The 13,255-nt window shown below is 38.3% G+C and overlaps 2 protein-coding genes across 2 annotated transcripts; both read right to left on the minus strand.

The window, feature by feature from the left end:
- Positions 1-3,573: 3,573 nt before the first annotated feature.
- On the minus strand, positions 3,574-4,839 carry LOC18010913. Its single transcript, XM_006393633.2, has 2 exons — positions 3,891-4,839; positions 3,574-3,629 (listed from the first exon to the last, which is right to left on the minus strand). The coding sequence occupies exons 1-2, from the start codon at positions 4,837-4,839 to the stop codon at positions 3,574-3,576; spliced, it is 1,005 nt and encodes a 334-aa protein (XP_006393695.2).
- A 469-nt stretch (positions 4,840-5,308) lies between these two features.
- Positions 5,309-9,867, minus strand: LOC18010771 (DNA replication licensing factor MCM2). Its single transcript, XM_006393634.2, has 17 exons — positions 9,609-9,867; positions 9,331-9,509; positions 8,957-9,111; positions 8,676-8,859; positions 8,360-8,579; positions 8,061-8,268; positions 7,817-7,951; positions 7,536-7,727; positions 7,284-7,456; positions 7,005-7,193; positions 6,816-6,932; positions 6,645-6,729; positions 6,407-6,550; positions 6,201-6,326; positions 5,931-6,113; positions 5,680-5,841; positions 5,309-5,598 (listed from the first exon to the last, which is right to left on the minus strand). The coding sequence occupies exons 1-17, from the start codon at positions 9,827-9,829 to the stop codon at positions 5,473-5,475; spliced, it is 2,799 nt and encodes a 932-aa protein (XP_006393696.1). The 5' UTR covers positions 9,830-9,867; the 3' UTR covers positions 5,309-5,472.
- Positions 9,868-13,255: the final 3,388 nt, after the last annotated feature.

Genomic DNA, 13,255 nt, shown 5'->3' on the forward strand with positions numbered 1-13,255 from the left:
ATAATCTTTCATTTCCAGTGCCGATGTCTTCTTTGGAATTAAGGCTAAGATCGTCGAATTCACCCCTTTTGGTAGAAATCCCTTCTCAAAAAAAGATTGAACTGCAGTGATGAATTCAGCCCCCAATATTGGCCAAGATGCCTTGTAGAACTCTGCATTATAGCCGTCTGGGCCAGGCGACTTATTGCTTGGCATGGCAAAAAGAACATCCTTAATTTCAGACGCTGATACTGCTTTAATCAACATTTCCTGATCCAGAACTGAGCATCTGTATGGCAAAATATCCTCCAGATCCTCCACATGAATTCCCTTGAACTCTGAGGGAATGAGTTGAAGGAAATCCCTGAAAAAACTTTCTGCTTCCTCTTTAATCCCCGCAGCACTTGACACTAACGTCCCATCACTCCTCTGAATTTCTCTAATGGTGTTTGTGGATTCTCGGGAGACTATACCCTTATGGAAAGTTTTGTTGTTACCATCACCAACATTTAACCAGTGAATTTTCGATCTTTGTTTTAGGAAAGACTCCTCCAGCTTTGAGATAAAGTCCCATCGGTGGTAAGCAGCTTTTTCATCCTCAGTTCGCTGATCAGAGGGAGCATGAGCATTAGCGTCCTGCTTTTCGCAAAGATCTTTATGAGCCTCCAGCGCTTTTTTTGAAAGATTGCCCAACCTATTCTTAGCAAGCGCCCTGATTACCGGTTTAAGAAATTTGAGCTTCTTAGAGAAGCGGAACATCGACGATGTGGATAGAAAAACAGGCTGGGTGTTACTCCAGTAGGACGCCAAGGAAGGTAAAAATTCTTCCAGATCGGCAACTGCATTAACAAATTTGAAAGGTTTTTTTCTCGCAATTTGCTCAGCCTCCAAGTGAAAACGACACCGTAGATGATCCGAACAACCACCTGCTTCAAATACGCTATAAGAAAGGGGAAACTCTTGGCTCCAAACCGGGTTCTTGAGGATTCGATCCAGCTTTTTCGAAACCAGATCACCTTCCCTCTTATTCAACCATGTAAACAAAGGACCATGGTAAGCCAAGTCTTCCATGGAACAATCCCTTACCAAATTTTGAAAATCTCTCATACCAGGCGGGATCGACGGAGATGATACAAAAGATGAGTGCTCATCAGCTTCCAAAATCTCATTATAATCACCCAAGCAGATCCATGGTCTGTTACGAATGATAGGAGAGTTCTGGTGGTCTCTAATATCACTCCATAGGTCGCGCCGTTCCTCCACAAAGTTGGAAGCGTAAATAAAAGAGCAGAAAAATTCATCTGTTCTGTCTTCCAGTTTCACCGAAACTGTGATCATCTGACCACTCTTAAAAAATAACGTCAGCCGTACCGTTGGACTCCACACAACTCATATACGACCCAGCCGATTGAATTCATAATTTGTCAATAAAGACCAATCACGAAAAATGGAAGCAGCAATGTTACTTGCCCTTCCTTCCTTTACACGCGTCTCCAATAAACCACCAAAAAGAAAACCTTTACTCTGAACCCAACTTCTGACAATGGAATGCTTAGTAGATTTATTTAGGCCGCGGACATTCCAAAAGAAACCAGACATGGATTAGTGTTTTGTCTTTGGGTTCCTTCTACTCGAATTGCCAGGTTTGGATTCCCTAGCATTTGGAGCAATAAAGTCCCCCAAAGGTTTGCTTGACGTCTTAGATGCACGCGGTAGAGGTAAACGAGTTCCTACTTCCTCATGTTTCTTGGTCTGCTTTGAAATCTGATCATGACGAGCTGAGAGATCCTCTTCTGCCAAACCAGGTATAGCGCTATCCTTAATGGATTCGTTCTCAGGTTCCATCTCTAAAGTTTTAGCCAGAATAGCAAAACGAGATGGTGATACCGAGATATCGTCCTTCCGTGTATCAGTTTCTAGTCCATGCCAACCAATCTTCGATGGAGAGACAGATTGCCATTCCCCCTCTTCTCTCTCTGGATTTTCAACAATTCTATTGTCCTTTGTCTTTTCCAATACTTGGTTAGAGTTTTTGGATATCCCATTAGGCGATGATGGCAGACCTGTTTCGTCCTCCACAATCACCTGATCATTCTCCTTTGTTGGTAATGTTGAACAATTCTCCACCACCGCTTCTGCTACACTTTTGGGCACTGTAACATCCCCTGTTATCGTCAAAGAATTTGAAATTGCTGATTCCCTTCTCAAGATCTTATTCACCGCCAAACAAGAGTCAGAAGAGTGACCCCATTTAGGCATGAGGAACATCTTGGTGGTAACCACAGGTACTGAAACTCAACTTCAGAATCAACTCCTTTATCCGAGGTAAATCGCCGAACTTTTGGGAGTTCTTTAGATAAGTCTGCTTCAACAAATATTTTTGCCTCTTCAAAGCTTTTGCAAATTTCAGTATCAGGATGAAGCCGTTTCGGAACACCTACCGCACTTGCCAGAAATCCTAAACCCTTCCTGTGAAACATTTTCTGCGGAACATTCTTTAGAACTATCCACATTGGCATGGTTTTAATCTCTGGTTGCACTTCCTCTGCCACAGGAGACCACTTTGAGATTATCATAGGGACATTGGCAATGTTCCACATTCCGCGTCGGAGAACACGATTCCGAACAGTATTATCTCGGATTCTGAATTTCATCGTAGTCTTGTCTTCTACGAAAACATCCACCTTAATATTTTTGTCCCCTAGAGGCCAAATTTTGTTCACGATGACGTGCACCTTTGCCACATGAGGCGCATTAGAGAGGAATTTCCCCATAAGGAGCTCTTCCCACAGAGGATCTGAATCTTCGATGATATCATCTGGAATCACTACCGTCGGAGAGCCATCAACCATAGTAACCCTAATCTCGTGCGATACGAGATCTTGCTTGTTTTGAACAATTGAAGCGTACAAAGGTTTTGCCTGACTGGAAGGAGGCTTCGAGTCCAGTTCCTCCCCATCGACCTTTGTTTCAGCAACACCGTTGCTGCTGCCATGAACTGAATTCACTGATTTGGTAACTTCAACGACTTGTGCTTTTGAGGTTTCTGCATAAGGTATTGTCGGAGGATTCCCGACCGAAATCCCTGGCGGAGAGGCCGCCGGAGCTGCCATTCGTGCGGCCAAAGAAACAAAACGAAGAAAACCCTAAATCGCCAATGAGATCGCCTGCCACGTCAGCAGTTATATCCTTTTTGAAAACTTAACTCGTCAAAGCCAAAATCCTGGTCTACATCACTAGTTCTCTCTGCACAAAATACTGTTTCGACCATAACATATAACATGGTATAACTTGTGTGAAATCTTTTGTTATGTCACCACCCATGTTTGAATCCGGCATAATTCATAGCCTTTGCCATGCGGCCACTTGATTCAGATTCAACTTTTGTTTTTGGGATCGGTGATTTAAGGGTCTTAAAATCAGGTCGTCTTTATGGTTTTGTTTTTGGATTGGGCTTACATTTTAAAATTTTGTGGTTACTATATTTCAGTTGTGTGTTTGGGGAATGTCCATCAAATCTGGACGTAGATGTGGCTGTATTTTACAGCATGACACACACATTTTATATACACAACCACATCCAAATCGTTTGTCTCATTGTCTTGATGGGGTTTTAACCCTCGAATCTGGTGTTGTTTTACGCCGTTTACCTGAAAATAAAAAACAAACAGAAAGATCAATAAAAAAAACAAAACCCTGAAATGTAAATCAACAAAACAAAATTAAAGAAAGCAAACTCTTCAACATCCAAATATGGTTAAGCTTACTTCTTCTTCCACATATGTCATCGGTTCCTTGAAAATGTAGAGTTAGCATTTCTTGTTGTCATCGGTTTCTTGAAAAGCCTCTCTTGTTTGTGGCTTTTGCACTATTCGATGATGTTCAAAAATAAGCTTTAAATCTGCTTTTACTTGTTGGTTGAAAATTGCTACTGATCAATCTGATTACTGGGCTCCCATTAATTATCTCTGGAATTATCTCGGTCGCAACGAAATCTTGACCACAGGTTGGACAAGGCAAGGTCTTGTTAAGATAAGTAGCCCTCACAAATCTACAATACGTCTTGCATCTATTGCAAACTGTCCAAAACTTATAGGTATTGGCTATCTCCTTTCTTGATAAAGAAGAATCAAACTCATCAAGCTTAGGCTCAAACCATCTTTTCACTCTTTTGTGTGCTTGATTTGCAGACGAAGAAGAAGAAGAAGTATCACTTGTTCTTTTCCTTGTTGACAGATCAGAGGGACTCAATCTGATTAATGGCCTCCCGTTGATTATCTCTGGAACTATCTCGGCCGCAACGAAATCCTCACCGCAGTTTTGACAAGACAAGGTCTTGTTAAGATAACCAGCCCTCACAAATTCACGATATGTCTTGCATCTATTGCACACTGTCCAAAACGTAGTTTCAACCGTAGGTTCAGGTTCAGGCTCAGGCTTAGTCTTAGGCTTAGGCTTATGCTTATGCTTAGTCTTACGCTTATTGTTAGACTTAGGCTCAGGTTTAGATAATCGACGCCAAGCTTCTAAAACCAATTTAAACGCGCCTTCTGCGCCACTAAACTTGTTCTTGTCCGGATGTAACAAGAGAGCTAGCTTCTTGTACTGTTTCTTGACGGTTTCATCATCGACTAAACGATCTATACCGAGAATCCCATACCAATCAGCTTCTCTTCTTCCTCCGTTTGATGCGGAAATATAAACATCGGTTATTATCAGGACTTGTTTCAAACCATTAAGCTTTGGATACAGATTCTGAGCCTGTTTAACGAGTTTTTTTGCTCCATAGTAATCATTCTCTAAGAGTTTTCTCTCTGCAATTTCCATTGCTCTTCTAGCTTCTACCTCATTACGTTCCATGTTCGCTGAGAAGAGTTTCTTTTTCTACTCAGAAACAAATTCGCGGAGAATTACAATAGTCCACCGAATTTTGAAAGCAGTATTTAGCCTTGGTTTTGATGGAGACCCACTGAAACCCTAAAGACAACGACGAGAGAAACGAACGAAGAGGAGAAGAGAGAACAAATAATAAACACTTGCAATACAAGCAAAGAGCGAAGCCGTTGGTATAAGTAATTTTTTATAGATGGTGATTTTCCTTTTACAAAAAGGATATTTATCTCCTTTTTAACTTCAAAAACGGTCAGATAATTGAAATATTTATTTCCTTTTGCAAAAGATAATCTTTAGTATCTAATTATTTAGTAAAACATAGTAATTTTTAATTTCCTCAATTTCCTTCGTATCTTTCGAAATATCAGTAATTTAGCATTGATTTTTTTGTAAATGTTTGGGCAAATCTTTGAGCAACTGATGTTAAAAGGAAAACTTTGAGGAGCTGATAATCTTAACATTAAACGAAACCATAATCTAAATAATCCAAAAGTTAACATGCGATTCATCGTATGTTAATGTGAAAACTAAAGAATGATAAACCTAAACCCAAGTTTCTAGTAGCAGTAAGCTTTGACTTGAAACTTCGTCTTCTTGTTTTTACCAAGTGACTAGCCTTCTAGGACACTTGATCATTCCTCGAACATGGTCTAACTCGAAATGAGCTTTGGCAAAATCTGTGCTCGAAAAGAACGGTCGTAGATCCGCAATGTCGTATTCGTTGGCCTGCAAACGAGACACAAAGAGTTATAAGACGCATACTTCTCAATTTTATAACCTGAGATAGCCTAACCATATGAAAATTACCTTTGTCTGCAGCTCCTCTATCTTAACCTCGATAGAAGGTAGACCGGAGTTTGATCCCGAGACGATTTCTTCAAACTTTAGGGCATTCTTTACTAGCTCTTTGAGAAGAACGAGGAGTAATGAGTTGTAGTCCTTTTTATATGTAATGTATCGTTTGAAACTCTGCATAAACAAGTTTTCATCAATCAATTCAGAAATCAGAATACATAGAAGCTCACCGAAAAAAAGCTGTGCAGTACTTAATATAATACCTCTCTTAGAGTTCTCTGGACTCCGAATTTCTGGGTTGATATGAAAGAATCAAGCAAGACTCGAATGGCCATATTAACATCCTCTTCTGTGACATATTGCCTAAGGTGCATCCTAGCATGTGCTTCAGACATTCGGATCATGGACTCGAGGTGCCTTGTCGCAATAGAAACTCCTTGTCCGTTCTGAACAAAAAATTAAGCAAGTCAAGAGATTATGATGATATTTGAGAAAGATAATCCATCAGTTAAGTTAAAATTAAGAATCCTTACCATTGATTCTCGTCTTAGATTAGCATAAACAGTTTCCAACTTCTTGGCATCTATTTCACTCAGTTTTGGGAATACATACAATTTCGAGTATGTTAAGTATTTCTTCAGCAGGTTCTGGGGAAGAACCTGTATGAAAACAACATTGCCATCAAGACAGGATAGACATAGATACTTTAAAGATGCAGCTACACCTGAAAGTAACAAACCTCGGGATCAGAAGAACCGCTAGATCCCTGAATGCCATCTTGGGGCTCGCTATCATCCATCTTACCACCTTTGGGTTGTGATTTGAAGTGGCTATTGACAACAAATTCTGCTAGCATTTCATCTGTCACTGGGTCAACCACATCCTGCAGGCATGTTAAAGTCGTGTCAATAACAAAGCATGTTAACACAATCAGTGATGTGTTTGCAAGAACGGGATACATAGGTTAAGAAAAAGACCTTGACAACACACAGAATATCGAAACGAGAAAGGATCGGATCTGTCAGCTCAACGTTTTGTGCAAATGATTTGGATGAATCGTACCTGAAAATGCAATGGCACAAACATGTTAACGAGATAAAAATCAGAAATTTTAGGTCATTGGATTGGGGATTTGATCGATCTTCTACCTTCCACCAACTGGATTAGCTGCAGCAATAACAGAGCAACGAGCTTGAAGAGAAGTAACTATTCCTGCCTTCGATATACTAATACTCTGCTGTTCCATGGCTTCATGAATACTCACCCTGGTTACAATACTTAAATCGTCAGTAAAATTTTCTCCAGTAGAGTAATCATCGTTAGTTGAATTTTGTTACCTGTCCTGATCATTCATCTTGTCAAACTCATCGATAAGACAAATTCCTCGGTCAGCAAGTACAAGAGCCCCTCCTTCAAGCGTCCACTCCCTTGTAACTGGATCCTTGTGTACTGCTGCAGTCAGACCAACAGCAGAAGCTCCCTTCCCAGTTGTGTAGACAGCTCTCTGACCCGTTTTCTCAACGTATCTAGAATAAAAAACCATTTTTGCAATTAGTTAATAACGTTTTTAGAGTTCTGATGCAGATTTAACTTACATTTTATGATAATATACTTACTTCAGAAATTGTGATTTTGCTGTTCCTGGATCTCCTAGTAGAAGTACATTTATATCTCCACGCAATCTGTGTTTCCCTTTGATATTTTTCTCTTGGCCTCCAAACATCGCAAGCGCGACAGCTGTTTTGATATCTTCGTGGCCATATATTGACGGAGCAATTGACTTGATGATCTGAGAGAGAAATTGAAATAATATTACGATAGATGAACTTAAACTTTGAAGCAATTCAAAGGATTTCTATCCAACTTACACGTTCAACTATACGTGGGTCCTTGGATAGCTCTTCGATTTGCGTCTTGTCTTCCTGGGTTAGCTTGTAAGCAGAGAAAAGGTCTTGCTTCTTCGTAACATAATTTGCTTCCACCACAGTGGCAAAGACAGGAAACCCATTCTTTGTGTTCAAAGACAGGTCAAAATTGTTGGTATATATGCCAGTAACCTCCTGCAAAATATATCTTGCAAGACCAAATCAATAATCTATCATATACAAATGAGCAAATATTCAAGAAGTTTAGTGTGTGATGAACGCACAATTTCTTCTCCAGGACGAGCGCAATCGATAAGGTCATTCAGCAGGATAACTTCCTTGTGTCTTGGAAGTCGTCCAGCAGGCACTGTTCCTGGACTCTCTTGGATTGTAAGCTTCTGATAGTTTCTGTATATCGTCTGAAACAAAGAGAGTAATGAGTAATTAATAACTTCAGATTGCAATAAATAACTTAGTTGAAGTTCATTAAGTTTAAGGAATATGATAGAGAGGAACATAGAATCCTACCTGTTCGACATTTACAGTAAACGGTCCTTTTGACTGGCATTCAGAACAAGAACCGACCTTGACTTCTGAATACGAATTTTGGAAGAACGGCCCCAAAATTGCTCCACACTTGTTACAGTCATATTTCACCTGCTGCAGCTGAGGAAAGACCCCAGAACGCCTAGTGACAACTCCACCAATGCGGATCATCGTGTTAAGATGAATCTGCCTGATCATTCACAAACAAAAATGGTTTAAGCTGAAATCTAGTGAAGGATTACAAAGTCATCACTATCCAAGAGTTTAGCCATATTAATAACCTTATGTTCCGAATCTGATCATTAACCGGTAGGTTGGTAACACGAACATAAATCTTCTGGTGAATATTCTTGTAGTTTGGATGCAGATCAAAGATAACATTTTCTGAAACTTCCTCCATTACTTCAAGAACAGGTTGTGGAGCATCCGCAAGCCAGATTGCAATATTTGGGTGGACATGTATGAATTCTTTGTAATCAATTTCCAGACTACACTTATTGGCTGCAAATAAACCATAGATGAATTATAAAACATTTCAGAGAGATGCTTGTAAATATACAAGTGAAAGAGCTTCTGTAAATTAACAAGTAATAGTACCTGAGACCATTTCATTTATCAGACGCACATATTCTCCATTTTCACTATTTGGTTTCACATATGTGAGCAAGAAGTCTTTGAACTTCTTGGCAATGAAACGACGAACTTCGTCTCTCATAACCCATTCTCTCAAACTTCCTTGGATCCGATACATCTCAAACTCTGCTTCATCTTCGTTATCATCCTGTATTTATAAAGTCATAAACACAATTACTACTACTAATGAAATGAACCTAACATATTGAAGCTGAAAAAGATACAGAATCATCATATATTCATACCTCATCTTGATAGTCATCTGTTTGATCAGTCATTGAGATATCTGGCTGTGAATTTCCTGGAGAACTTGGATTCCCATCAGGATCACCACCATTTCCTCTCGGTGGAACCGTAGTTCGAGACCTCTTTGAAGGTCTATAGTTCCAATCATCTGAATCTGTACACAAAGGACCAAACTCAAATCACATCTCAATTGTGGATTCAGGGTTTCATTAGGGTTTCCGATTACGTCAAATTCGTGTGCCCATTGCGATTAATGCACGGAGACAGGATATTAGGGTTTCTAATTGATAAAAGGGTTTCCAATTTCGCCAAAATGATGAGTACCCATTGCAATTAGGGTTTCCAATTGATAAAAGTTGGGATTTTTTTTTACCATTATCGTGAAGAAGATGAGGAAGCTTGCGATTGGCGAAGCGGCTTTTTAGAGCATCGAGCTCAGCATCGGCGGCGCGACGGTCATCCATAACCTGACCTGGATCTCTGTCATCTTCGACGGAATCATCTAATCCAGCAGGCTCATACTGATCTTGCTCACCTCTTGCCTCGTAATCTCTGCCGATTTCGACAAGAGAAAAGAAAAAAAAATTTAGCAAATAAACATTTCGTCTAGAAAAATAATTTATTGATTCTTCAAGCAAAGCGCGTTCTTACGCCATGAAGTTATCGGGGTAGAGATCTTCTCCATCAACTTCTTCCTCTTCTTCCCGCTCATCAGGCTCATCCCTTATGATCCGCCGATCTTCCTCTGCTTCTTCTTCAGAGAAATTCTCGGAGTTCTGGCTCGTACTGAAAGGTAACTGATCGGTGTTGAACCCAGCGGAGGAAGGTGAATCTGGTGACGACGGCTGATTGTCGGAATCTTCTCCCGCCATTTCTCTCTCTCTCTCTCTCTCTCTCTCTCGCTCCGGTGCCGGAATTTAGGGCACAATATACACACTCAGTTATCTCACTTATCAGATTGTCTCCTCGAGTTTAGGAGGGAAATATTCGCGCCAAATTGGTGAACGACGTGACGTAATGGGCCTATTTGGGATACTAGTTATGTATAGTAGAGCCTGTGAACGACCCATCAAACTAGGCTTTCATCAATTAGGCCCAAACAATTCCGTGTGTTTAATTCTGATCACTGTGTGTTCTATTTTAGAGGGGTTTTTAAGAGTTGGACCTATAAAGATTTTAATTGATTTTAAAAGTTATGATATTTGATAAATCTTCAAAAGTTTTGTTAGATTTATAAAACTTGCAAAGAGTTTTCTGGATTTAATAATAAAGAGTTTTCATGGGATATATGTAATATTTTGAAAATCATGTTTTATGAGTTAAATTATAACGAATTATTATCCCAATAATACTAGATTATAATCGAATTACAGAATCATTAAAATACAAACTTTTTAAATAACAATGGATTTTGATTAGATTATAAAAATTATAATACCAATAACAATGAATTTTTATAATCTATTTACGAATAACAATGAAATCTACTAATTAAGAATGTAAAATCCACAAACCAATAACCATAGAATCTTAAACTCTAAAAATCTTCATAAATCAATCTCTCAATAATACCCCTTAGTAATTTTTATTCTTATTTTGGTCAAAAACTATCTAATCTACTATTGTCGTGAATAAGAAAGAGAGAGAAGAGAAGAGAAGAGAGGAAATTGTTGTGTCTTATTCCATGAATAATAAAAGATATATATATATATATAATATTACAAAGAATCATCGAAATTGGGAAACGTCAATATAGAACCATAAGATCTATCGATGTGTTGGTGTTGGAGAATGATTTGAACGAAATAAGTAAAGAAGGAAAATACAGAGGTCCGATTTAAATACAGAACAACACTTTGGCTGCTTTGGAAAACTTTGGTATTTTTAATAGTTTGTAAATCAATCAGGTATGTCATGTTTGATACTTTCACTCCTGCGGTGTCAAGGGAATTTTCTGTAACTCTGGTAATTAGCAGAATGACTCTACAGTAGATCTTAGCATACGTAGTTGGGGAAGAAATGATTAGGAACGAGAGTAATGTTGTTGATTTTGAAGATTATGGGGATAAGGTGATGATTGATGATTTAACTTACAGATGATTTGATTTGATGAAAATTTCCAATGTAGCTGTATTGGGGTTTATTCGTTTAGGACACTGTGTTGCTCCATAATGGTTAACACTATGAAGGTGATCTGCTTGTGGATGCTTATGGCACATTGGTCTAAAATAGGTTTTAACTGGATAGCTTTTATTTTTGAGGATAAAACTTTTAAAGATTATGCCTTTTGTTTTTTTTTTTGCGAGAAATAATTTGTTTGGGGCAAGTGAAGCTACTTATTCAGGTTATACTTGTTAAATGTCAATTGCAGATTTTGTACCATATGATATTGAGTATGCTGCAGTCAAACAACATCTCTTCTCCGATTATGAATCTTTTTTTTCTGATATTGGGAGTGTTTTAATGCTGCGGTCAAACAACATCTCTTCTCCGATTATGAATCTTTTTTTTCTGATATTGTGAGTGTTTTATTCTCTCGAAACGAATAGCTACTGGGTTTTCTTGTGACACAAACAGTACTTTGTTTTTCTCGGATGTTGGTGGTGGCAAAATGCAGTCATACGCATTTCACGAGAAGCATGTTGACTTAAGCTTGAAGTTAACATTCTAGAAGTTAGTATTCCTATTAGGATTAGAATTATGTTTAGGAGTTATCTAAACATCTTTAGGAGTTATCTAAATATCTTTAGGAGTTATCTATAGAAAAAGGAAATATATAATCCTATTAGGAAGAGGTTTTATTCTATATATAAGGAGATGCAAAAGTGTTGCAAAAGTGTTGCATAACTTATGAGTTTAAGGTTTTGAGAGCTTAAGTTTTAAGAGATTTTCTTAAGCTAATAAAGAGAGTTATTATTTATATTGAATTCTTAATCTATCTTGAGTTCTATAATTTCTATAATTGGTATCAGAGCTTAGAACAAAACAATCTAAATCAAACAAGTATCAAGACATGGGAGACATCGTACAAAGCCCTACCACACGACCAAAGGAACCAAGTATATCTTCCATTCAATGTCCTATGCTAAGTCAAACCAACTATTGATCTGCTCAAAGTTTAATCCCTAGAGCTACTCTGCAAGAGCACAGATGTGCAATTGTAGTATAATAGGGGTCGAACCACAGAGACGAGAGATTCGCTCAATAAACCTATTAGTAATTGAATTACGCTAAGCAGATTAATGAGAAGCAAATAGCAATGCAAATAAAGATAAACGAATGCAGTAAAAACGTTTGTAAAGTTCAGATGGGTGGAGATTAGGCTTAGGGCGTTTCTCAGGAAATCAATGCATGCAGATCAATCGATAAATCAGGGTTCAGGTTTAAGCACGGTTCTTGAACTCGAATCACAGAATTATAATTAACCAACTTCCGTTGTGAGAATTATCTAAGTTAAAATCCTAGAATTCCAAATTCCTTTGCAAACCCTAAAGATTTAAACCAGCTTTAATGCTCAAGTTCGATATGTTCACAAAGTATCTAAACCAAATTCCTTTGCGAATAGCTACTTTTCTCACCCTAGGTTCTTTCCAGTTATTCAATTACACTTCCGTGTCAATTAAGCAACCTAAGATCTAAGTTCTAGGTGGCCAGTCCAGAATTAGCTTTAAGAACAACCTATGGTGAAGAACTAAATAGATTATGAACCCTAACTAACCAATCAATCTAACATCCAATGAAATCCTTTATGAGAACCCTAAACCTAACAAGCAAACTACTCAGACAATGAGATTGAAGCAATAAACATGATTGAATAGCTTGCAGTAAGCAATAAATAGATTAATAAACAGGGGTTCGAAATCTTCTCTCTTCGAAACAGAGTTTCAGACTTGTCTCCCCAAAAAACTCTCAAAAACAAAAGTTCTCTCTAAGAAAATCTAAGGTAATCGTAAAAAGGGAATAAAAACCTTATATATATCTCTAAGACACGTTTTGGGCTTCCTTGGAAACGTTTAGGCCCAACTCCTTCTTCAAATAGGAAACAAAATCGCCTTTTCCTTATTTCTTTAACAAGTGTCGCGCGTCACTCTCCATGGTGTCGAGCGTCACTAAAGCACAAAATCCATACTTGACGAATTTGATCCTGATTAAGCTCCAAAGTGCTCCAAAGTCTCCAGTTAAGCTCCAAACGTACCTAGGACCTGTAAAGACTCCAAAAGACTCGAAGGACACTAAAAAGACTCTATAAATAAGACTTATACCATGGTTAAAAACCATAAAAACCATGATATATCAAC

The sequence above is a fragment of the Eutrema salsugineum genome, unplaced genomic scaffold (assembly GCF_000478725.1).
Source record: "Eutrema salsugineum unplaced genomic scaffold, Eutsalg1_0 scaffold_7, whole genome shotgun sequence".
Taxonomy (NCBI): domain Eukaryota; kingdom Viridiplantae; phylum Streptophyta; class Magnoliopsida; order Brassicales; family Brassicaceae; genus Eutrema; species Eutrema salsugineum.

Coding starts and splice junctions, on each gene's coding strand:
- LOC18010913 (XM_006393633.2), bottom strand. CDS start 4,839: ATGGAACGTAATGAGGTAGAAGCTAGAAGAGCAATGGAAATTGCAGAG. Junction 3,630..3,890: donor TAGCAATTTTCAACCAACAA/GTAAAAGCAGAT, acceptor TTTTATTTTCAG/GTAAACGGCGTAAAACAACA.
- LOC18010771 (XM_006393634.2), bottom strand. CDS start 9,829: ATGGCGGGAGAAGATTCCGACAATCAGCCGTCGTCACCAGATTCACCT. Junction 9,510..9,608: donor TACCCCGATAACTTCATGGC/GTAAGAACGCGC, acceptor CGAAATCGGCAG/AGATTACGAGGCAAGAGGTG. Junction 6,114..6,200: donor ATCTAAGACGAGAATCAATG/GTAAGGATTCTT, acceptor TTTTTTGTTCAG/AACGGACAAGGAGTTTCTAT.